The 26,514-nt window shown below is 38.1% G+C and overlaps 1 protein-coding gene across 2 annotated transcripts; it reads right to left on the bottom strand.

The window, feature by feature from the left end:
* On the bottom strand, nucleotides 1–26,280 carry LOC145786704 (VWFA and cache domain-containing protein 1-like). Of its 2 annotated transcripts, none has more exons than XM_082598424.1 (27): nucleotides 26,047–26,280; nucleotides 25,199–25,261; nucleotides 23,900–24,064; nucleotides 23,255–23,463; nucleotides 22,755–22,914; nucleotides 19,141–19,267; nucleotides 16,980–17,060; nucleotides 15,756–15,899; nucleotides 15,108–15,203; nucleotides 14,388–14,516; nucleotides 13,254–13,397; nucleotides 12,671–12,876; nucleotides 12,334–12,531; nucleotides 11,656–11,839; nucleotides 10,855–11,032; nucleotides 10,090–10,219; nucleotides 7,149–7,255; nucleotides 5,951–6,054; nucleotides 5,513–5,648; nucleotides 5,234–5,345; nucleotides 4,689–4,787; nucleotides 4,287–4,397; nucleotides 3,793–3,934; nucleotides 3,072–3,239; nucleotides 2,501–2,625; nucleotides 1,796–1,964; nucleotides 1–1,241 (listed from the first exon to the last, which is right to left on the bottom strand). In XM_082598424.1, the coding sequence occupies exons 1-27, from the start codon at nucleotides 26,182–26,184 to the stop codon at nucleotides 619–621; spliced, it is 4,248 nt and encodes a 1,415-aa protein (XP_082454550.1). In that variant the 5' UTR covers nucleotides 26,185–26,280; the 3' UTR covers nucleotides 1–618. The 2 variants fall into 2 exon arrangements, with proteins under 2 accessions (XP_082454550.1, XP_082454551.1); XM_082598425.1 differs by having other exon boundaries at nucleotides 15,756–15,896.
* Nucleotides 26,281–26,514: the final 234 nt, after the last annotated feature.

The raw sequence follows: 26,514 nt of genomic DNA, 5'->3' as shown, positions 1-26,514 counted from the left end.
ATGTAGCTGTTAGTTGTTTATTAGCGCTTTCTGTTTGGCAATATTTTACCAGCCACAAGGCTGCGTACTTGTATACCGTATAATCGTATATATGACGACATAAATGTTGACAGACACAATTCGTCAAGCAGCAGTTACAAGAAATGCAGGTAGATATTGTTGTCTTCGTAGCTGAGAGATGGCCACTTTTGTTCAAGAGCACATTTCAACAGAAATACGGAGAAACAATAATCGGGTAACTCTACTTTGTTGGCTTGATCTTGGTCAAGAACTTAATGTTTATTGTTTTAAAATGACATTCTTAAGGGTTCACACCTAGAATCGAACCCACATGACTCTGTTCATCATTGTCACAGACAATAGAAGTCTAATATAACATCATCAATGGCTGGTTTAAAACGTATCAAATATTATCGAAAATTGTCAGCTCCCCTTTTCGGTCACTGAACAATCACCACACAACGTCTAAAAAACGTTGACAATGAAAAGCAAAAATGTCGTCAGTTGACTAACTTGTGGCAGTTTGATTCATATAGCTTATACACGGTGCTGCGGTACATACTCTGACATCACCTTGCATAGAAGAGTTAGAAGATACATGAATAAATAACGTTATGGCTACACGTGTACAATCGATGCATTGTGACGTGGTGACAGTTCATTGGATGTTGTGTGTATTGCACTTGTGTCGTCATCATGGCAAACGTCACAGTAACAGGGGTTACTGAAATGTCTGTGTTTCGAGGTGTGCCAAATCTCAGGAGCATTACAGGGTCCTCTTTGAGGACATTTTACGTAAAGAGATGGTACGCATGGAGCAAAAGGGCGATCTAAATTGTCCACAGATCTGCTGTGGCTAGTCTTTGGCGCGGTCCGAAGCGCCTTTACCATTGTGACGTCACAATCGTCTGTGATGTTCGCAGCGGAAACAGAGCGCATGGAGGTGTAGCCTGCAGCGAGGTCTTCACTTTCCCGCGTCCTTGATTGATGGAGATTTTCACGTGATCGATAAGCCCGACGAACCACGTGATCGCGTTGAAACTTATGATCATTAGATCGTCGGATGGTTGGAAGATTATTGGGATCGGCGGTTTTTGATCTTCTGTGCCGGGATTTTTCAAACCGAAGCGCCGTCGAACTCCCACTACCAGTCGAAGTTGTCCTCGGCTGCAGTGTGGAATCGCTGTGGATTCCCGACTCATTGTTGCTGCTGAGCTCACTCTCTTCTGTACGCTTGCGATCTGAAACAATGTTAATGTGAAGTCATAATATGAAGTGCATTGTTTCTGTTTATAACTGAAGTGATGCATTTGTCTGTGTCTTGTTGTTGGTTGTTCTCAACTATATTCCTTGACCGTTGTAATTGATATGTAATCGTTGCACGCGTCAACACAATCGAAGTGGATCAGGCAACGCCGGTTCAATACCGAGGTGTGCTCTAACAATAACGCTTCATCATCCCGAGTGCTGAGTGGTAGACAACAGGGCTGTAGAGTAGGACGAAAAATATACTACCCCGACTCCTTTGTTTGTAACTGGCCGACTCCGGCTCTGGACTCGTCAAAGTCCCTCCGTCTCCATAACCCTGGTGGAAACGCCTGACTGTGTACAGGTTGTTAGTTCAATCCCCGTTAAGGACACGTACTTCTGTATCTTGGGCAAGCCACTTCACGATGTAAATAACCTCAGTAAGCATATGACACCGCCACAACAACGACAAAATCAAGCTTCAAAAAAGCTTTTTGGCCAAACATTAAAGTTTATTAAAGAACTATAAGAAAAATTGCATCCTTACTTCTTAAAAATGGTTTCTGCAACGGGAGGGCGTTTGACCCGTTTTGAAGGGGCATTTTGTTTTCTGGGATACGGGCAGGCGGGGGAGCTCCGTAAACTTTGCCCCTTTGAATTAATTGGACAGGTTTCTTCATTATTTCTGAGCCTTTACTATCCACGACGGTAATAATCTAAATTGAATCAAAATAAACAAAATAAAAGAATATAAGAGCAGTTGATAACTACAGTACTTTGCAAACTGTAGAAAGAACGAAAACTTTCAAGAAAAATCGTTTTGAAAGTTGTCATGATATAAATTGCTAGACTGTACTGAACTGATTTTCAACGATTCTTTTACTTCCATCAGCTTTACTGTAAAAATTGCAGATTTAGCAGATTAGGTTAATTCCATTTTTCTCAAATGCAATAGTTACAAACGAAACTAGCTCAGATTGATCGATTATCGAATATCTTTGAAAAGTAGGTTCCAATAACTACGACAAGCCAGAATTCGACTATAAAAATTGTTGACTTGAAATACAGTATATTTTATAATTTTCCTTGTCCTTTCCATTTTTTGCTTGTGGAAAAAATGTGCAAACTACCTGGTCATGCTGCGACAGCAAAACCAGTTTCGAATTTTGTTATTGACAATTCAAACACTAAAAGTATTTTAGACTTTGTAAAACTTAAAAGATTAGCTTTTTCTCAAAGCACATTTTCTTACTACTCTGGGTGCGTCCGACTGCTTTCTGGCCTGCCCTCTACGACCGCTTGATGGCGTCCCAGGTGAAAACTGTCCACTTGACTGCGCCAAAGGGTCATCAAACGTCGATATATTTGAATCGTCATCTGCAGTTGACGACAAATTTGTTTTTTATTGTTTCAGGTTTTTGTAGAAAACTTTCAATTGAAATTTAAATTCAGTGTTTCTTTAATTTAAAACTTTCTGTAGAAATCTTTTCGAAGAAAACTTTAACGTTTTTAAATGAATGTTAACATTTTTCAAACAACGACAACGCGTAATTGGCAGTAGGCCTATCCTGAAATCTGTTGAACAAATCTTGGTTGGGAGAGTGAGTTGGTGGACCAGCCTAGAGTTCATAATAGTTCTTCAACGACATTTAATAGAATAGATCACAAGTGATAACAACACAAACCTCTTGCGGAGACTTTGTGATACAACTTTGGTAATTGGACAAGCATCGTTAGTTCAAAACCTTCGTAGCCAAACTTTAAAAAATAAAGGTTTGAGAGATGTTTTTACGCGTCATCAAAGTTATGAACAAAAAGCATACCTAAATCTTCTTCGGCTTCTTTTTTTGCTTTTCGTTTCATTGGAATTATGACGAAACAAATAAAAAGGGCCAAGACACTGATGAGGACAACGCAAGACCCGACAGAAATCAGTGACAAGTGAAGTGCGCTTATGGTCGACACTGGAATCGTGCATACAGAAGTTTCTTCTAAAAAAAATACATTCTTCTTCATTGTGTGAACATCTGGGAGCAAGGGTCTATCCTTTTTACTTCACGATGTTCTCGGATTACACTGGAAGACGACTAGCCAGCCGCCAGTCTTTGGTTATATCCATTGAGATCTATATACACAGGCCTTGACAGCGTGCGAACTGGAGACCTGACTGAAGGCCGAAGTAATTTTGATTTTGAAATCTTAAGCTAAATTTATATTTTATCTCTTTGAAATCATAGTTTTGAGAAGCCAAATTGCTAGAGTGTGATCATTGAATCTTAAATCACTGCAAAACTCTTTATTTTACATTGAAAAAATAAAAACTTTTTTCCAGTTACCAGTGTTGCCAGAAGTTTTTTGGATTTTCAGCGCAAGTACCAAAATCTAGTCCGTTATTTGAACTGTAGCAATAGCACAAAAGTAACTAAAAATCACACAAAATATAGACAAAGACTATATTTATCAACTAATACTCAAACTATCAAATTATTCTAGGGAGGAAGAAAAACTATTTTGAATGTTCAGAAAAAATTGTACAGAACTCACGGTATCCAACCCATTTGTTGCCCTCCAGTCCATTGTAACACTTTTCTGATGGGGAGCAGTAAGGCTTGATGAGATCTCTTCCTTTTAGTGTCCTGGAGCACCATGTACATCCGACTAATCCGGAACAATTTGATGCAGAGTTCTAAAAACAAATGGTCTCACTATTAAGCAACAATAACAGCTTCACCATCATGGTTCAATGTTCTCCTTTTTTATGGTTTCTGAACTTATTTTCGGTGGTTGGAAATTTAGATGTAAGCGAGAAGGAAAGGGAGCAACTTTTGTTCGTTTCCGCCTTCAAGTATAGAACTTACTATCTTGCCAAAGAGACAGCCGCGCGGTCTTGGTGAGCGCCGAATCTACGTTCTTTTGATCGTCTCGGATAAAGCGTTACCGCTGGGTGACGATTTAATTGATTTATTTGTGATGTAATTTGAACATGCGCCTATTTTAAATGGAAATCAACAATTTTGGATTGTCCAGCTGTTTCTCACCGCCTCTCTGCAAGCAGGGTCGAAACATTGAGGAAGATACTCTGGAATGCATTCACGGTCGTCTGGCAAGGGGCGTTCGTCAGGAAAACAGGGAGCGACACCATCATCAAGCTGGAAAGTTCATTTGGAAATGTGGAAATGTATTAAGAAACAGTTTGCTAAGTTAATACAACAGACCACAAATGCATTATAAATAATTATGTAAAAATAGATTTTAAAATACACGAAATTAAGTCACAACATTTAAGCCAAAGTAGGTATAGAAACATACGATTATGACATGGCAGCCCTGTAAATTATATACAAAATGCATACGAGACAGATTTGCAAATAGAATCACTGAAAGGGCCATAGTATTCATTCAGCAACCAGGCCATTGTTTCAAACGTTTATAAAACCCACCTTAATAGAATTTGTGCAAGCGTTGAATAGGAGGGGGTACGTGCAGCGGCATTCTCTGTATTCAGTGCTCCAAGAATTGAAGTTGTTGTTCCTGCAAGTCTGTAAATTTGTACAAGTTTCGTGAAGAATTTATGCAGCCAACTGACTAGGTCAGGATTATTTACATTGCACTGAAACAAGCGTTAGAGATAAGGTTTTGTTACAAAACAAACACAGGGCACAACACGTGACGATTTAACACTTGCGGACGGATGACGTGTATACACGCGTGTTTCCCATACGTATAAAAAGAAAACCGTGCGCAAATAGTCGATTAAAAATTTAGAATAGAAGTTCCGTTATTAGCAAATTTGAAATTAGCCAATTTTGCTTTGCATTGTTTGGAAGTAATTGAATAAAATGATTGTTTACTTTATCTGTTGACATTTTAACAACGGTCACTCCTGACAATTCTTCTTGGACCGCAAAGGGTCGTTTAGTTTCTCTGTAACCTTAACATGCGACTTTATATAGGCTATGTTGCGTCATAGAGCAAACTCGCTCACGTGATCAGGTGGCGGACACTGGATGATTGCGCAGAAGAAAGTGTTGGGACGAGCGACAAAGAAGACGTTGCTTCCTGGTATCTTCTGCATAAAGTATTGGTTGCACTGTTGCCTGCAAAAATAATCAATATTGGAATTCTGGAATATTCTATCCTCACGCAAACGTTACTGGGATTGCTTTACTTAAAACTGGAAAACGAAACGTCAAGAAAGTCACTAAATCCCGCAAATTCTCGTCTCCGGGAGATCCCAGTTTATAAGCTCAAATTTTGAACTTACCCTGAGTTGATTTCGTTGATAAAAGTGTCCGGACCCAATTCATACCAGCTCCTGTAGACCTTCCGATCGAGATCCAAGCATCTTCTTTTGGAGGCAAATTTTTTTTCCATCAAAGTATTCATCAAAGATTTTTCATCTGTAGCGAACAGCAACAAGTTCAGTTTCTATGTCAAAGGTCAATTATAGGAGAATATAACTCAAACCCTTTGTAGTTTAAACGTTTGTTAACCCACATCACGTTACGTGCAAGCTGAAAGTGTTGGAGTTCTTTTTCAGTGTTAAAGCAATTTATATTTTAGCAATCTTGCTACAAAGAAATTCAATAAAACTATTTTCTAATCATCAGATGTAGAAAACATTTGTTTTAGCTTGTAAACATTACTCAGGTCAATCCAATAGTGCAAGCTTCACTGAACACAACTTCCACGTTCCACCTACCCGCTATATGCTTCACCATGATGGAATCTTGTTGATAGTTGTTGGAGTAGTCAGGGTGTAAGACAATGTTACCTCGGGTGTCAACGAGCATGCAGTCCCAACCACTGTGTGAGGAAAAAGAATTTACGTTGATCAAAATATCTCAGAATTGAATGAGGCTGTTCACCAGGCATTGCCTAGTGGTGAGAGTCCTGGAACGACGTTCGAAAGGGCGCCGGTTCGACACCACTCAAGAGCATGCGGCTGTGTCTTTGGCAAGACACTTAAGGGCATGCCTGAAGGTGGTCACAATGATTGGCTTCCTTGCCTTACCGTCCACTTAATGTAAATCTTCAACCACCAGGTGTAAGCCTGGAAACGACAAACAAACAAACAACCAGGTATTGAGTAGAGGCACATGCCACGCTCTTTGGGTTCAAACTAAGATAAACCATGTTGCAAGAATGACCGGGCCTGCGTCAGTGGCTTAATACCTCTACAAGCATGCGAAACTACCTCTACAGGAATGTGAAACTACTTTTACAGGCATGCGAAACTACCTCTACAGGCATGCAAAACTACCTCTACAGGCATGCGAAACTACCTCTACAGGCATGCGAAACTACCTCTACAGGCATGCGAAACTACCAGGATAAAGCTTTCAAAGAAGCTTTTTCAATCCCAGAATAAGGATACCTACAATCGATAAATTCGTTAGAATAAACGCGGATTATCACTTGCAGCACCTTGTGATAGTTTAGCTTAGATTACATCAGAAAGGCATATGGTGTTACCATCAAGTCTAACTTTAAGGTCGAATTTAAACTTCAGATAAATTGTCGGTCCTTGGCTCTGGGTTAGGTCTAAAAAACACAACTCTAATACCAACTTTCCAAATTTCACAGTGGAATCATCTGAGTTTCTGGATTTTTTTCGGTTTTATACATACAGATGTTGAAGTAATCAAACACTGTGGTGCCAGTTGTGTCGCTTAAACCTCGCAAACCAAAATACCTCAATTGCCTGCAGCAGTTTCGAACCAGGGAGCTTTGTGACTGACTTACAACATTGGTGTAATGAAGAAGATTTATTTTTATCAGTTTGTTTTTATTTCTAATTATCTCAGCAAAAGCAACACATGTCAACATAGCAGAGGTCTAAAAAAAGCGACAAGTAGGCCTAGCTTAAAAACCAACTTTTTCTTTAAAAAAAAACTCACTTGTTACAGCTGGGATACAAACTTTGAACAATAGTAAACAGATAATCCAACAGCAAGTCAACTCCCATAACTCCAATCACTTCTGTCGTTAAGCCCAATGAGGAATTCTGCATCAAAATATTCCATTTCAGCTTTAAAGCGAAAGTAATATGGATCCTTAGTCATCTATTTGTTCTATGGTTAGAAATTTCTACCAGCAAACCAAATCACCAAACTCTATTGCAATTCAATTAGCTACAATCTCAACTTGCTCAAAACTAAACCAACGAATTTCCCAATATGAAGCATCTACACTCTATCATGAACAAACTGAGAGTGGGATCAGTGTTCCTGATAACAATGCGCGGTAATCAATACTTCGGTTTCAGGCGTTGAGTTTCCAGAACAGTTCAGTCAATGAGACATAAAACTACCTCATAGTAATCAACCAGTTAGTGGTGATTTATATACCAATCAAACATCAACCAAGGTCGAGATGAACCTTCAACGATTGTAAAGTGAAAGAAGCAAAACGAATGGCAGTACTGCAACACATTGAAGGTTATTGGTCTTAGAAGGAGAAAATGGAAGTACGAAAAAATCAAATGGAACAATAAACAGCAAATTCAGAAAGGAGTCTCAGCCTACTCTGACACGTTTCGAAAAAAAAACGAGAAGAAATAAAATTCTTCTTTACCACAATATTCATGTTTTCGCTCGCCCAATCTCAAACTCTCATTTGCGCATGGTTCAAATATTTCTTAAAGTTTAAACCAAGTAATGTATATCTCAGGCCCGTAGCCAGGGGGGGGGGGTGTTCTCAGGGTTCCCGAGAACCCCCCTTGAGCCGAAAAGGTCCACATTTTGGAGAATGTGTAGTGTAGCCTACATACGATCACAGGATCAGCTGAAACCATCCAGATAGTTCTAAATAAAAGGTTTCTGGAAGATAAATGGAAGATTGAAAACATTTTCGTCCCGGACGCGTTAATGACGAAAAATAAAATGATTGATTGTACAATAGTAAAGTCTTAAAATTTGATCATTGCTGCGTCATAATGCCTTGTGTTGCGCTAGCGAATGTGACGTAAGTCGTTTAACTTGCATTCTCTCGGTTACAGAGTTTACGTAATAGTTAATCTTTCTTGCATTCTACCTTCTGGATAATTCTCTTGATAATGAATACAGTTGTCGTGATAAAGGGTAAGTTAGTTGACGTGAGAACAGGCAACGGAATTGTGGACGTGTGTTGGTTTAGTGCAGAGGTGACGAACCTGCGGCCCGTCAAAGAATTTTGTGCAGCCCGCAAAACAATTTGACAATCGCTCATGCATTAAAGACAAAAGACATCTCAAAGCTGCTTTATGCCTTCACTGGTACACCTTTGCTACAGCTCGAGACTGACAGATGAAAATCTCAGTTTGCAGTTGAGAGTTGCCACATGGTCTGTTCGACCTAATGTTGAACGCTTAGTCAAACAAAAAACTTCCCAAAAATCCCACTAAGCAAAAAAATTCAATGCTTCAATGTTATTTTTTAATATTTTATGCTTCAATGCTGCATTAGATAGCTTCAGCAGTATGATTCGCATGTGCTTTTGTTTGTTGTTTGAAAAAGAAATTTCATTAATTGATTTGTTGTTTCGGAGCATAATGGTCGAAACATTTAGTCAACTTGAGCAAAAAAGATAGAGCCAAAAAAAAAAGAAATCATACTCATATGAAAGCAAACGCTTCGAAAATTAAACTGTCTTCATTATCAGTGCAAGTACTGTTGCTCTATCCTTTTTGCTCAAGTTGATTTGTTTTTATTTTTTACTGTTGTATGTTTCGATTCTGCGTAAGATAATTTCAACTGTGTGGGTTTTATTACTTTTATCTGCCGTTTGTTACTTTTCATGAATAATATCTTGAGTCGCTTCTAAAAGATTTCATAGTATAGGCCTAGGTTACGATTAAAAAGTTGTGTGGCCCGAAAACTCATGTGTAGGCCTAATTGACAAAGTGATCCGCGACCGCAAAAAGGTCCGTCACCCCTGGTTTAGTGGATAGTGTGGACTGTGGGATATACTTTATGCTGAATTACAGTGAAATTCGCTGAAGCTTACATGTACTTGTCCCATTGCCATTTTTTTAAGAAAGAAATTCCATAGACCACTGCAATTGATGTTCATTATGTAAACCAACAAAAATCTCTTTGGACCACTAAACATTCCAGTTGGACCGCCAGTGGCGCACACTGTTATATTGCAAATTGTGTAGTAGCTTACATAACCTTAAAAGGGCATCTGCCCCCTCCCATTTCCGGTACCCTTGTCGGTTCCACTGTGGATGTGCTATTGTTAATGTGAAAATTGTTTGTACCTATATTTACTTCATTTTTGTAATGTTGACAATTTGAAGTTTGTTTTGTTTGTTGGTATAGGCTATATATTATGTACTTCCGCTTCTTATGTTTTGATTGCTTGCTTGTGGACACACCAAGAAGAAAGTGTTTTCAAAAGGTCCATATTTTTGGATTTGGGAACCCCCCCTTGAAAATGTCTGGCTACGGGCCTGTCTTAATCTTCCTCATAAAGTTTGTTGGAACAGAACTATATGGTGCTCCTTGTATTTATCACATCAGTTAACAAGTTATGAGCCTAACTTATCTGTGGAGCTCCCATCGAGGTCAAATCAGTTTCATCACAAAGCGGTAACGCAATAAAAAAAAAACAGAAAAATTCTAATAAAATAGTAACCAAGGAAAAAATAACAACCATAAGCAAAAGAATGTGGTTAAAACTAAACTGCCAAAAGCGACATAATATGACCAGAAGAGAAGAGGTATTAAAGTGGATAATATAAATTAAATGTTATTTAACATCTATATGCAACTCTGCCTATTTCTTTCTAAGTCTATCAGTGAAACTGATGAACAGATATGTCTGCTATTACAAAACGTCACATCTAATCACAATTACCTTCGACTGTGATGTCACAATGGGGGCTATGATGGCATGACTGAAAGTGACCACATTTCCTGCTCCGGCCCCGTCTTTGTAAGGGGGTGTGATAACAAATTGATCAGGATTCGCTATAGCTAACTCGTACCTGAAATAAACGATAAAAAAAATTAACAAGGCCTTTATTTCATTCTAACATTTTGTAAAAATTGTCTGAAAGGCTACCACGTTTATAAAGACCCAAGAAGTAGCTCAAGCTAGCAACCCAACAGTAACTGCATCTGTTTTTGTCTAAGCGAGCAACAAGTGAAAGAAGAAGGCAGTTAATCATTAGTGATTATGTTTGTATGTGACGTCTATGATAGAACTCTAACTGCTCTTACAAAAAAGCACACTTGGTCAAAAATTAAAAAAGCAGTTCTTCTTTGGCCAATAATGATGTGTAGCGCGTATCGTTGAAAATAAAGTTAATTCATGAAAATACTTTGAAAGAAGAAAATTAGGCTTATTAAAAGATACAGCTGATCAAGAAAGACCAATCGAATCAAAAGCTTTAACCATGGACTTCTAAATAGTAGAATCTGAACTGGAAACGCAGTGACCAACAGTAGGCCAAACAGTTGGTACAACAGTTGGCCAACAGTGGGCCAACAGGGTTAGTTACTTGGCTGTTGGCCCACTGTTGGCCAACTGTTGTACCAACTGTTTGGCCTACTATTGGTCACTGCGTTTCCAGTCCAGATTTTACTACTGTATTTAGAAGTCCATGCTTTAACACATTACCATGTTCTGGTTGTGGCGTCAAAACCTCCAGGCAGTCTCGCTCCAGGAAAAATCCTGGCAACACCTCTTCTCGTTCCAATAAAGCGGTTAGCAACATGGACATCAGTATTGTTTACCCACAATGCATCGACCAGTGACGTCCACATGACGTCAGAGATAACACCTTGGGCAAAGTCGTCTAAAAAAAACGTCGATGATCAGCGTTTGGAAAATATTAAAACGACAAAAACTCATGAGCTTGTTTTCCAATCAAGTCTGTACAAATTACACAAATGTGTCACCTACGTTCGAGGTAATCGATGTAAACGTTTACCAAGTACAAGTCTGCCCCTGGAAACACAGCTCTCTGGTCAAGAAGAAGACCCTAATTGCCAGTACGTACCCAGACAACCACTTTATCTAACCAGACAAAGTGGCTGTTTGAGTAGATCATTGTGATGCAACAACAACAGGCAGAAAACACCATGCCAGTAGTAGTCTATGACCGGTATATATACTTTTTTTTGAATTTATTAATTGAAAACTTGGTTTTAACAGCTACATAGGCTGCTGTAGCCTGTCACAAAAAAACTTTTTGAGAAAAAGCAAGAGAAAGATTTGCAAAGCTACAACAAGCAGCACATCGAGCGATGGCGCACTTGTCAGTGTGACAGAATCGACCTGGCTACGACTGTGACATGCTTTGATCATCAAACTGCATAATTTCATCAAGTCAACTTTGCCACTTAAGTAGTTCTTCAACCCAAGTTTTAAATTGCTTTATAGTTACATTTAGAAATGTAGTTATTACAATTGACTTACCAACAATAGCTGCATAGTCTGTAATCACTGCGTAAACTTCACTTGGTGACGTGGCTTTCAGCAATTGGCTAAAAAAAGTTGTAACCAAGCTGACAAACGATGATGTTTCGCTCTGAGGGAACAAGAAAGACTTTTCGAAGGAGCGAGGAGCAAAAAGTACAGTCGATTGAGAAACTGTCGATTTCTGCAAAGTAAATGAAAACTCATGGTTGATTGTTGACAATGACAACGCTGTCATGACGTCACGTACCAACCAAATCCGAAAAGCGAAAGACAAGCGGAAAGATGATAACTCGTCAGGAGACAAACGCTCTCCAGTCCAGACAGCAAATCAACCGTTTTTTTTTACATTGAATTACTGTACGTTTAATGTGAAAAACGTTTGGTTTGCTGTCTGAAGGGTTGGCATTTATACAAGCGCAACTCTTTCAAGGATCGTCGATGAACTCCCATTGTTTTTGAACTTAAATAGATGAGAACAATCAATCTGTAAGAACTATAACAAAGACCTAACTCATGACGAAGCAATTACGGATTTAACTGTTTGGCCATGATAAAACAATTGCATTAAAGCAACGCAGCTTAGTCAGGGAACATCGTGAATCTGGGGTGGTAAATGGATAGACTCTCGGCCCCAGATGCTCACACGACAACGAAAAGACGTCATTTTGTACTCACATGGTAAAAATGGCGGCAGAGATCTTCGGTTTGAATTTCGAAATCCAATCTTTGATGTCTGAACATCGAAACCCCCCTCCCAAGTGAGGAGAAGGCGTTTTCAGGGGGTAGCGTAAACTTGAAACCTTCCTCTCGCACAACCAAACAAATGGATAAGTTTGTTCCATCAATTGGTCTCCAAAAGTACGTCGCGTTGACCTTAATGACGTCACAATACGTAACACAATCCATTCGAAAGCTAAGCTGCTTATGTTTGCACTAAGTACCGATAGTGGCGCTATAGGATCACTGCAAGAAAGCTATAAACACGATCTCTTCAACTCAAGTTGAATCTTACCAACAAAATTTGTATGGCGTCTCCAATAGGAAGAACTTCCGTTTTTTGAAACGTTTTGTTCCCACGCTCCCTTCTCTGCATGGACGCCATGACGTCATCGAAGGCGTGATTTCGTTCCAGTTGGTTAATTTTTATGAAATTCGGAGAATCTTTGTAATTGGTTGGTTGTGGCATCAACGGATGAGTGATCACACGTCCATCGTCATCTACGTTTGTTCATGACAAAGAGAACGTCATCAACGTATTGAAACGTCAATAAAGAAATCTGTAAGACTGCTGCTAATCAGCAGAATATATTTGGAATGCCACACATTGTTCTCGTTACCAAGTGATTGAGCGCGAATATGAATAGCTGAATACCACTGGAATTTTCGCTGCACTTAACTGAATTGAACTGAAAAAAGCTTAACTGCTGATCACAGTTGCAACCTTTTTTGTTAACTTTAAAATTTTATAGCAATTTACAAGCGTTTGTGTCGCTATTAATGAATTAGAAACTTTGTTTTACAAACAACAATTCACAAAATGTAGTGAAATATCACAAACCAGGAACCAAGTGAAATATTACTTCAAAGCGTCTCACCTATTACAAATGCATATGAGTCTGATCCGCTATTCAAATACATGGCATCCTTGAATATATCCTGCAGGGCGATATCAACTGCCACAACGCCAAACAAAGTATTATCTTTCTCCACTATAGGAAGACCAACCGTGAAAATGAGGCCTGGATGAAAATTGAAGTAGCTTAGCTTTCGTAAATTGGCACGAAAAAAATGTTATTTAAAGCGGTATATCCAATTTGTTTGTAATTAAAGACCCTTTCAAAACAACAATCAAGAATGTGGACCGTTTAGCTTTCATGAAACTGAGTGAAAGGCTCTAGACAGTTACTCACGTATCCCTCTAGAAATGTGGAAAAGGTCGTTATACTGCAGAAAAACTAAACCTTTGGCAACATTGTTAGAGGAGTGCTGTCCGGCTTCACGTTACAACTTGCCCTCATTTATGCAAGCACCTTGCTATTGGTAACCTTCCATGGAGCGCTGGGAGTGCTTGTTTAAGCAAAGTTGTGGCACTCCACATCCAATATGACAACACACATGTAATTAATGATGACGTCAAGACATGTAATTAATGATGACGTCGACATAGCTGCATTCAGATTGTATCAAACCGTCATTCTCTTTGAATATCAGTCAAACGCTCTTTATCCCTTGTCACGCCGCAACCTAGGAGTTGTGAAATTAGACCAGCCATTACAAGAAAGCATTTTTTGGTCAGCAATATCTGTCTTTTATATTTATTGAACGTCTGCCGACGTTGAATCAACGTACAAAAGAAGCAGTTTGTAAAGTGAGTTTACAACGTAACTTCCTCTTTGTAATATCATTTTATTTTACGAGGACAAAACACATCGGCCAGGCCACTTAATCTTTACAAAAAGTTCAATGTCACTCACAAGCGGATAAACAAACTCGATGCCGTCATAGCGCATGACTAAGGAGCTGTGTTCCAAAAGCTCGTGACAAATCGCCATTACCACACCAGACACCACAGCAAACTCGCAGCATCAGGCTACAACAGCTCGTTTGTATCTACATTGTGAAGTAAGCAAACGATCGTGCCACAACAAACGAAACTCAATCTGTTGGAGTTCAAATTTTTCACTTTTTAAAACGAGTGAGCTCGAACAGCTTTGAACTTTGAAACTTACCAAGGCCACCTTGGTCTTCATAAGGCGCCGACAGGACCGGCTTATCCGCGTTCCTGAGACCGTGATTGTTGTTGAACAAACTTATTGTGTGACGTAACATGTTGGGCTCCTTGATGTGGAAGGCAGCTCCTATTGTTACAACAATAATATATCGTTAGCACTGTTATTCGAAACGTAATAAAGAAAAATGTGATTCTGGTTGTGTGATTTAATTGCATCAAAATTGTGATGCTATTTCACAAGCCTACCTACGAAATCGAGCAACACAGATGTGTTTACCATGCTACAAAAAAACTGCAAACGTTTTCGGCTGATATCATCTAGTCTTTATCAAGCGTGGAAAATAGTTTTTATTACCTCAATTGAGTAGAACTGCAGATAGTAGATCACTTAACGAGGCGGAACAAAGCACAATACCTGATGTGCAGTCCAAAAACGACTAAAATTTATTTAGAAAAATCATTAAACAAAGACTTATCATATTGTTTTATTTTTCGTCAAAGCGTCCAGGACGAAAAAGATATTACTAGCTACAATTGTTGTTATAGCAGAAAATCAATAAACCGGAAAAGGTGAACACAGACTTTTGCGTCCACTTGTTTGTTGATATAAGCATCCCAATTGCGTTCTAGTAAACAATCCATTTAATATCAATTCCGGTTTATACTATTTCATTACTGTTTGAGACAGGAGACTACTGATGACGCGAACAGTGATCACCTTCGATGCCCTCAGGACGACTTAATGACGAATTCGAACGAACTGTGACGTCATGGAAGTCTTGAGAGGCGATTTTGCGCAATATTTCCATGTTGACTGAAATGAAAGAGAAAACAAATTGTAGGCACATGCACGAACACACCTGGCAGTCACACAGAACAACAAAACAAGCTTGAAAATAAAGTATAGTACCTGGGCAACCCAAGTTTATAATACTTTGCGTTTAATAGATATAAAATTTACATCATATGTGTGGTATTTGACACGTAGACCTATTGGGAAAAGGTGTCAAATAACAACGCAAAAACCGTCTATTAAAAATACTACAAATACACAAATATTGAGAATAAAACATAATTATTTTCTCATTAAAGGATTTGCGTTCTTCTAGTGACTATAGGCTACTAGGGCTGATGTTAAGGATGATGCTTAGCTTTTATTACCTACGTTTCGTCAGTCAGCACGACTGACTTTATCAAGGGGGCTGAAACAGGTAAACAGAACATGCTCAGCAACAAATGGCACAACACAAAAACATACTGACGAAATGAATAAAGTAGCAAAAGTTAGACTTTAACTGTAATTCTTGCTACTTTATTCATTTCGTCAGTAGGCTATGTATTACCATTATTGAAAGTTGAAACATACCATTTCTACCAACTCCATAAACAATTATTGTTGCTTTATTTTGAACCATCTCGTTCCCGACTTTAATGGTCTCGTACACTTTATTGATATTCAAGTGTATTTCTTTGGGCTGTCCGTCAGTGATTAATAGGATTGTCCATTCTTCTGAAACATTACATACGTCTGGTCACAACGGTAAACCATAATCTCTTCGTGGGAAAATTGTAACATAAGATTCCCGGATCCGTTCGTCTGTATGGAATGACCGAAAAGAAACACTCTTCTGAAAACGTCTATTCAAGAATTGTATTTCTGTAAAAAATAGCCCACTGGCCGTCGAAATTGAGCTGCAACGCGATACACCACTAAACTTAATATTGTCACTACAAAACAAATTACTTGGATAAAGATGGAAATTCGTCCAGCTGGCAAGCACTATAAAGCAAACAGTTAAATATTCGACCACTCTTCAACCAACAATTTTAAAAATGACGAGAATAGATTGCAATATTTCAAACGCACGTAGGCAGCTACTGTGACGTAATAATGATAAGCAATGATAAGCTATTCAAGCAGCTGTTCAAGTTTAGCTTACACCTGTTCAAGTAATTAAAGATTTAACGATGATGTAATGTTATGCTGCAGCTGCAATGTTTTACAGGTCTTGCAAGCGATAGTGCAATTTGCTCATTTTTTAGAAATATTCCATTACGTAATAAGCTAAGATTCAGTAGACCTGAACGGTTTTACATGACGTTTGATTTGGTGAACAATGGTCTGGAACAACGTCACAACACAACCTACATGCTGCACAGCGTAGAATATACCGCATATTTTATAGATATAAACTGCAGCCGTTGCGAGAGACCCGTTCAATGCATCACAGTAGAACCAGCGTCATAAAAGTAGTAAAATTGACTGCGACAAATTGAGCACTGTGTTAAATTTTGCAGTGCAGCAGTCATTAAGTTTTCTGAGTCATACTTGGTGAAATAAAATTGAATTCAAACTTAAATCTACAAACAATTCTATTTGAATGAGGATACCCCAGATAACTGCTGCCAGGATGGAAATCACGTGACGTCTGCAGAGTCTTTAAGTTGGACGTAAAAAGTTCTTTTTGCTATCTGAGGTATTTTTTTCATTTCAATTGTTATAAGAAAGGTCCAATAAACAGCATCGATGAGCACTTTGTCTATGTCAGTCCAATAGCAACGCATGCGTTATTTATGACGTCACACATACCAGCTGTGTCATCGTGACGTGACATGGTGGAATGGATCAATTTGAATGCGTCACCAAACCCGACAGAGTAGACGGATTCTCCTGTAAATGATAATAATTATGTTGAAAGTGATTCTCAAACTACTTGCTTCTTATTGGCTAGAATTTATCCCACACGCTTTTTTTCAATTGACTCCCCAGGTGCTTACTTGAAGCAAAGTGAACGGAAGATTACCTCAAACCTTTGTTTTGCGTAGGGCTTCTACTTGCATGTTGGAAGCATAACAGCGTATCTTTCAACAATTAAGTAAATCGGGCGATTAATCATCTTATTCTGCAGACTAAATTCTTTTTTATGCACCAAGCCTAATCCGCTGATTGGAATCGCCGATTACTGATCCACAAATAAATTTTGCATAAAGTGATTCACGATCAATTAATCCGGCGATTATCTTAATTGGCCGCTTAACAGATCCGCTGTTGATGCACCTAGCACTTCACGTCATGTATTTGAAAGATTAAAACAAGTTGCCTTACAGCAGGAATAACTTTGTTTGCTGTAAATCACAGCCAAGTCCACGCAACCACTAAGGTTGTGTGTTGTTAATGGAAACCGCAACGTAGACGTCGATAACTTCTGTTTGCTCTTTTGACGTCACAATCGCTTGCTTTTTGTTTTGTAACAATACTATGTACAGTGCTTTTTCTTTTCTAACAACAGTTTATGGATGAAATAGAAAACGCAAACAAAAAAGTTTTTTCCAAAACAAAAACTTCGTTACTAAACTTTTCATTTAACTTTCTTGTGATTCAACTGATGATCCAATAGGATGCGCAGATGTACATTACATTAGTAGGCTACATTATGTACATTAGTAAAATTACTTTTCTGATTTGGTGTGATATTGTTTACTTTGTTTTAAAAAAATTTCTACTAACGTTTGGGAAACCATGACAATAAATATCCTCAAAAGGAATTCCTTCAAATCATGGAAGACTATGCATTCCAGGGTTTATAAATCTAAGAAATCACATTTTCACACAAACGATTAGTTTTGAATTGCTAATTTAAGGATATCCAGTTCTAAACCAGACGAAGTGTATTCTTGGTGGCATTCAAAAAACTGTGAGGGAAAAATAAAAATATTCGTTAAGTAAACTATTGCTGTGACAAAATGTATCGGCAAATGGCTCCAACTTTGCGAGAAATAAATATAAATAATGGAAATGTTGTGACAAGATGATGACACACTGCCAAGGCTAAATTTTGCAAATAAGTGAAAACGAAGACTTGAAATGCGAAGGTTGCTGGACCGTTTCCAAGGTTTACAGGTTTGTAAATAACTTGTAAAAATAACTAAACTAACGGAAATTTGCCTGCTGCTTTGCTTTATCTACGGTCCGCTGCTTCGCCTGATGCGTTTGTTTACGCCACAAGCAATTTTTCCTTCAGTGGCACTATCCGTCGTTTAAGTGAAAAACAATACCTTTTTATCGTTAAATTTCATCACTATCATAGCAACCTCCGATAGGCCATCACAGCAAAGAAAGTAGCTTTGAGAAGAGATAATTTACTATCTTTGACTTAAAGTTCTTACAACATCTGTCAACTTATCGACAATCAATCCATCTAAAATTAAAAACTACATCATTTAGATCCGAATAACATGACGTTATCTGTGTCCAACTAAGAATAACATTCATTTATAATATTTACCATTCTTAAAGCATATCGTATGTCAGTGTCACTAAAGACGGTTTGTGCAATTAGCCTTGTACCGAAATACCAGAGAAAAAATTGGCACCAAAATGGCCAAATAAACTTTTTTAAAATTCACACTGGTGTACAACAAGGGGACACTATTGCGCCAGGTTTCTTTATTATTGTGCTTGATTATGCTTTGAGGAACGGCCTGAAAAAATTTCACTTCTCTGTTCTCGGACGATGATGAATTATTTAAATTTAAACATTTTAAATTTATTAAGAATTAGACTCCACTCATCCATCAAGTTGTCTTACTTCGTTCAGGTGCAAATTTATTGATGACAATAATTTGCTTCACTCTGAAACCTCGTGTTGTGTTTGATTGTGACAAGGAATGACACAACAGTAGGAACGAACTATTATAAAACAATAGAACAACAAGATAATAAGAATTTTATAACAATGCCAATTTTTCACCTTTTGGCTCAAACTTATCCAGGCTTTCATTCAACGCTTTGAGGTTAGTTTCTGAGGCAAGCGTCAGTTGATTCTTGAAGCACCCGCCCGGTCGAACAGCTGTGTTGTTGAAGGCGATCAATCCAACCTGGGAAACATGGCGCAACTTAACTACACAATGGATATATTTGCTATGCAGAGTTGCAAATGGTAGGGGAGCGTGCCCAACAGTGCCCCTCCCATCGTTTTTCGCTATCCGTGACAAATTATTCACTAAACCGTGCATTACCATGGTCACGTGGTCCGTAGAAGCTGCTGAAACCAAGTTAGGCAGAAATAAGTCATTGCTTGTTGTTGGTAGAAATGAAAGTTTGTTTTAGGTGGTAAAAAGTAAATTTTCAGAACTTTGTAACTTTTTTTGTTACAGTTTTTACGGTGGCTTCAGGGATGCTTCACAAGTTTTTCATGCTTGGTCAGTCACTAGACCAGGTTTCAGTAATAACGTTTCAGATCGTAGGCCTCGGTAAAAAAAACTGACGCCATTTTATTTTGTAGGCCCGTAGTTCCAACAGTGCCCTACCCTGAGGTCTCCTACAGTGCCCCGGTGGAGCACTGTTGGAAGCCATGAGATTTTATTAATCAATGCACAGTGTCAAAATGATTATCAACATTTTATGTTATATCAACAATATTATAGGTGTTGGGGAGTTTTTGGTATGTTTCTAAGTTTCGGCTGTGGAAGAAGCTTCCAGTGCCTGAACTATATGTAGGCCTATTGTTTAGTAATTTTGTCTGTCGAAATTGGTTATTTTGCTCTAAACCAAGTCATTTCTTGTGAACCACATGCCAATATAAGCCTACTAAAGTGTGTTGTGTCTGTATCGTGTGTTAATCATACCTTCCATGTCACAGGCCAAATCAATGATGTCTTTAATATCCTGCATTGCATGTTCTTTCACTGATTGACTGTTGAATAAACACCTTCCTTGTCATTGAAATTGTTAGTTAGGTCATAACACCAAAGCTTTTAAAAAGGTAATTACAGCTCTAATTAAATCAACTTGGGCTGTTCTATAAACTACAGCTCAGTGTGTTTGTACGGTTCCTTGGAACCTATTCGCTATCTTTCGTTTAGGCACAGTCACCACGACGGCTAGATAGCGTGTCCCACATCTTATGATAATTGTTGCTGTTATATTTTGTGTCAATGATAATTGTGTAGCCTATGTACCACTTTTAAAAGGTTTTGTCTTGACCTGACGATCCATCATATGAAACAGTACCGGTTCTAACACAAGTTTCATACCTAGGGTAATCATTGCAAAAGAGTGGCTCAACATTGCAACTAAAAACACCAATTACTTTGATAGGGGCACTGTTGGATATGGTATCCAACAGTGCCCCGGGTAGGATCCAACAGTGCCCCACTTTGACAGGTGATTTTTAACGCCTGATTATGAAATTTGTGTGAAACTTTTAAACTTTTCTTTATGTGGAAATACTAAAGAAAAGGAGGAATTTTCATAATAGAAAAAAAAAATTTGAAAAACATTTTTTTATGTCTAAACCTCAATTTTCCAAAAAGTGGGGCACTGTTGGACACTCTCCCCTACGTTAGGGCTAATAAAGCCTATATAACTGATTATGTTACATTAACGTAAACTATGGTTATAAATTATAATCCATCATCATTCGACATTTTCAATTTCATTTTATTGCAAAGTTCTTTGTCTTGGCTTCGTTTCGTTTCTTTTTGAAAGAAAAGCTGTTTGTTTTGTCCCAAACAGCAAATCAGTCATTTCTTACATTGATTCAACGTCTGCAGACGTTGAATCAATGTAAAAAATGGCTGATTTGCTGTCTGGGGTGATCAATTCAAAACTAAACAGTTTGCTTATCTTCTCTCGTCTTCTCTCGTGTTGTCGCTATATGTCAGGGCTCCCGTTGGTTATAGCCACTGCCTGGTGTCGTCATCGATAGAAACTAGGCCTTCCATACCATGAGAGGGTCTGTATAGCCGACAATCCTTGATAATGTGGGCTGCCGTTTGCATTTCACCACACTCACAAGCAGCACTCTCTGCCAAGCCCCAGCGCAACTTGTCTGCACCATAGCGTGCAACACCAGTGAGCAAACGGTTACGCCTTGATGAGGCAAGTCTAGAGAGGCCATGGCTCTGCTGGTTTTCGGGCGGGGATCTGAATACTTGGCGAAGTGGGGATGTGCTGCTTGACCATTGTTCACACCACGCCGCGTGGCACCACTGTTTGCTAGGGCTTCCACCAGAGGCTGCCACCAGTTTGCTTATTATTCAGTCTTATGACATGAATGTTTAGAAGATACATATTTTGACATGTCTATGGTAGTTTTTGTTTGTCTTTGAATGAAATTCCATTTGAATTTTTTTCCAACTGTCCTGATGTAGACATGCGCAAATTATTTCAAAAATCTAAGTCGTAGTCATTGATTAAATGGGTTTATTTTATGAGAATATCATCATGGAATTGTATTAGGAAAATACGACGAAAAAAGTCGAAAACCATGCAAGAACCATTTGATAAAAATATCGCTAACATTGACATTAAAAATCTTGTAAATAAAAAGGAGTTGAAACATAATCATTTTCTTTTTTAGCACTAGTTGCTACGTTCATCTGATAAAATTGAAAGCAAAATTAACAACAAACAAGATGGTTTATTGCTTCACTGACGTTTCGCGCACCATGACAATGCGCATCCTCAGAGCGAATAACATACAAAATAAAATTTCACCAGGTTATATACTGCAGTGCGATTGAAGGCAACAAAAAATAAAACACGCAATATTTTAAAGAATTGGCCAATGATGTGTGAGCGTCAGTGAAGCAATAAACCATTTTGTTTGTTGTTAATTTTACTTTCAATTTCATCAGATGAACGTAGCAAGTAGTGCTAAAAACGATAATTGTCCTGATGAACACACAAACTTTTCAGTATTCAATCATTTTCTCTTAACTCGTTGTGGAAAGTTTGTGAAAGGGAACTGAAAACTACTCATTTCTTTACAGCCAACCATATTTATGCAGAGAAGGTGGTGGGCCAAAAACTTTTCAGGAAGTTTCCACTTCACTTGCATTGAATAGAGTTACACAAATATGCATTGCATCAACGTTGCGGAACGTACAAACAACAAGTTAAAATTGAACAATTTATGGCTACTGAGGTATTTAACGTGCGGGTAAGTTGCCGCCGGCTGTTTAGATTGTTAGATAACTACTGTACCTCGAGATATCATCATACGCTTACTACTCCATTCAGTGCTACAAGGAACACAATGACGTCACATGGTCGTAAGCCAACCACAAGTTTTGTAGTTTTGCAATAAAAGTTTGCCATTGAATTATGACGTCATAAAAAGACATACACATACATACACACATACCCATACACACACATAGACATACCTTGAACATAGGCCAATGCATTTAATGATCAACATAGTACATGCTTATATTGCTTATCTCCCATTTACCCATTACCCTATTATTGTCCTATCTACAAGGCGTACAATGGAAAGCATAATAGGCCACACTCACATGGCTTTCCATCACCTGCCCTGAAATCGGAACAACCCTGAACAAATAAATTGAAACTTACTCTGTCGACCGGCGTTAAGGTTTTCAAAACGAGACGAATCGCGCTTTTAGATATTTCGATCAGAGGCAGACCATTGTACTTCTCGGCCATGGAGCGGGAGACATCCATCAGGATGAGGACATTGTATCGACGAGCTCTGGAGGTCGCGACGTACCAAGGTCTGTGATGGCATAGACGTTCACTCCGGTTAGTTTATTGTGAAACAAAACCACAACAATAGATTGGAATTGTAGAATGAAGGAATTTTGTCATTAATGATGCAATCATGAACAAGTCATAGAATGAGACTCTGCATTAATTTTTGAAAAACAATAGGAGGCTGCAGTGCATTGAAAATTGTTGTGAAATCTCTTGAATAATTAAATAAAAGTGAGCGAAAGCTTCAAAATGTCAACCGCTTGGGTCTGACATACGACAATGGTTCGACTTAAATCGAATAGACAAACTTTAGCGTTTAACCTATATCAGTGTAGGAATTTACATAAAATTAAAATTCCTACCTAAATCTGGGGTCTAGGAACGCACATTCCCTGGTTATCTGGGCAGGAAACAGAGTCAGCAACCCTTGTCGCGTAGCAACGTACTGCCACTTCAACGATGGAACCGAGCGACGATTTTCCAACATAATTTGCAATATTGAAGGTGACAACGATTGGAAATTTTCTGGTGCAGACTCTGCAATAATCTCGCACATGTTGCTTGTATCGACCTGCGTACGAGTGAATAATATCAGCATAGGTGAATGCACAGGCAACTTAGGCAAAACATTGTTCATTCATTTGTTATACAGTACATTGTTGTTGTTGCTTCATTGAACATTTGAACAGGTTTTGTGGTTTATAGCTGCGTTAGCTGTGTGCTGGCATGATAAGTATTCGTGAATGTTTTAACGTTTAAAACCTTAAACTAAACCTTTTCCGGTTTATTGACGTGCTTTTATATCATATACCGCAGCTGGTACTGAACTTTGCTTTCTTCTCAGCCAGGTAGATTTAGAAATAGTAGACACAAAACTTTTTAAAATTAAATATCTGTGTTCAATCATGGCCTACTAGTAGAATAAGGAAAATTTCTTTTTTCGGTGAGTATCCATTTCAAAAGTCAGAAAACTGTATTGTCTTCATTCGTTTGCTTGGAAAAGTTACCTCTGATTTGAAGTTCCCATTGAAACGTAACAATGCTTCAGGATACTTGCAGCACGCTGTCCAATTGTCTTCGTCGCCATCATTGAGAGTTTCTTCAATGGCTGATTTCAACCGCTGGACAACCTCAATGTGTTTCATCATAGATAGTGATATTGAGGTGACCAACTGTGACAGAAAGAAAAAAATAATCAAATTTAAAGGGGGAGACATGAAACGACTATCCAAGTCCATGTATTCCAAACGTCAAAAGAATCCTGACAGTGAAAACAATCTATTACCTCCATTCCCATTTATCTAAAATGTTTATAACTATAAAAAGATTTTTCTTCAAACTTGGACAAATTAATTTATTGAAACTTGAATTCATTGTTTATTTTCTACTTTCTTTTTCCAAAGCGCATACTTAACAACAAGACCAAGAGTAAGCCTACATTAAGCCTACTACGGTAACCAGCTCGGTGGATTAGTGGTTAGTGCGTCTGCCTCTGAATCGGTGGTTCTATACCTTGCCGGGTCATACCAAAGATTTTTTAAACATGGTACTGAATGTAATTTCCTGCTTGGCACTGAGCAATGGAATGAATTCGGGTAATAATACACTCAGTTGTGTCTCTATACGGCTGCTTTGACACTGTCTGCTTTGTAAAGCGCTGAAAGGCAACGCATTCTGCGATGGATACAGCGCTATATAAAAACAAGCATTATTATTACATTGTCATGTTACCTCATCGCAATATGTTTAAATTTATTCTATAGGTACAATAAAACACATCTTATTTGTACTGATCTTTTCTTAGGTTTTGATAAACTATTTATAATCTTATCTCTATTTACAGAACATAAAATAACACAATAAAGAAGATATAAGCTCACACTAGCACTCAGCCTAATAATAATAATAATGTTATGGTTTTATTTATCGGCGCTCTAGAACTGGTTAGGTCTTTTAGCGACAAGGCTCATATTTAATTTTGTATCAGGTTTAGTTACAATGTCATCACATTACTACCCGACTTATTCACAATCGGTAGCGTTTTTAAAGTCTTTGGATTGACCCGACCTGGAATCGATCTCAGATCTATGAGCACTAGAGCAGAAGGCGATAACCACTTGGCCACTGAGCTGGTCGAGCACACAAAATGCAGCGGTTTCTAGCCACTGCACTACTATGTCGATGGTTGAACTGATTCAATTATTCAATATAGCAAAGCCACGCAGCAATCACGTAGCCGCAAGCATAACAGAAACGCAATAACAACGTAATTTTACAACAATACGTTATTTACAAGCCGATATTACCTCATCGACAAGTGCATTTCCATCAATTCGATGGTTTTCAAACTTCAAGTTTTTCACATTTTCCTGTAAAATATTCCAGACGCCTGTTAGCTCAGTAATTTTTCCAAAAAAAAATAAGCAATTATGCCTAATAGTGAAAGATTATAAATTTTGGCATCCAAACAGTTTTATTGTGGGTTTGCAATATTAATACTCTCATGAACAATGAAAATACTATTTTTATGTTGTATAGATTTTGATCATTTTTGTGGGCTAGATAAAAGTTCATGTAAGAAGTCAAAGTTCATATACGAGGTCAAAGTTCATGTAGGAGCGCTAAAGTAAAGGACAAAGTATATTAAAACAAAACTACTTGTCAAAGTAGCCTACAGTAGAAAATTAAGTTAAAAATAGAAACTTAGCTCCGTGTTTGCAAAACTTTCATTAAAGTATCGCTGTGATAAATTGCTTTTTTGCATCACAAATGTATAAAATTTATTGTTCGTAATTGTTTGTCCGAGTTTGACACAAAGATTCACGAGGCACTAATTATTAAATCTTCCAACCCAGAGATCAACAATCAATTGTTTGCCTGCAGAGCCTCTTATCTCTTAATCGTCTTTCATTGGATTATCACGTGTGTGTTTCTGATTGTTGTGCAGTCTGCCTGGATTCCTCCTCTATACTTAATTCTCCACTTAATCCGTGTGAGCAGGATGGACAGTCTTTTAATGGTTATTACTTGTCACCAGAATTTTGATTCTAATGAAAACTTTGATAAAGTTTTCTTGTAAACATTTTAACTTAAAAGTACCGTAACTAACATTCTAATAAAAAATAATTAAAACAATCCCAGTCTGTTTTCAAACCTGAACTTTTCCGACTCCCAGGGTTTCATCTTTCAATTGTTTCAAATAAGAAGATAAGATTCTAACGTCGATGTCAGGCTCTTGCTCAGTCAGTGACGTCACTACACATGTCATCAAGATGACAACCCGCCAGAACATGACGTCATGAGTTGCATTGAAACGAAATTAAGCCCAAAAGATACTGATTGAAATTTCCTAAGCAATCACGTTAGCAGCATTTAGATTTAAAGGAATTCCAAAGTTTATTTTATTATTCAACCACATACATTACGGTAAATACAGAGATTCTAAACCGAGGGTGCAAGCTTTCTCTGGAGGTGCTGGAGTCAACTTTAAGGGAGAGAAGTGGTATAGGCCTACGCTGGAATACAAAATCAAAAATTACCATAATTTAACTTCATTAAAACAATATGCACTGTAATCTCCGGATTAAAATGGTAATCTGCACTCTGCAGTCTGCACCACTGG

Source organism: Aplidium turbinatum, chromosome 17, assembly GCF_918807975.1.
Source record: "Aplidium turbinatum chromosome 17, kaAplTurb1.1, whole genome shotgun sequence".
In the NCBI taxonomy this organism is placed as follows: Eukaryota; Metazoa; Chordata; class Ascidiacea; order Aplousobranchia; family Polyclinidae; genus Aplidium; species Aplidium turbinatum.
This window is presented reverse-complemented; position numbering and strand designations above follow the sequence as displayed.

Coding starts and splice junctions, on each gene's coding strand:
- LOC145786704 (XM_082598424.1), bottom strand. CDS start 26,184: ATGTTCTGGCGGGTTGTCATCTTGATGACATGTGTAGTGACGTCACTG. Junction 5,346..5,512: donor ATCAACGAAATCAACTCAGG/GTAAGTTCAAAA, acceptor TTATTTTTGCAG/GCAACAGTGCAACCAATACT. Junction 3,240..3,792: donor CAACAAATGGGTTGGATACC/GTGAGTTCTGTA, acceptor TATTTTTTTTAG/AAGAAACTTCTGTATGCACG.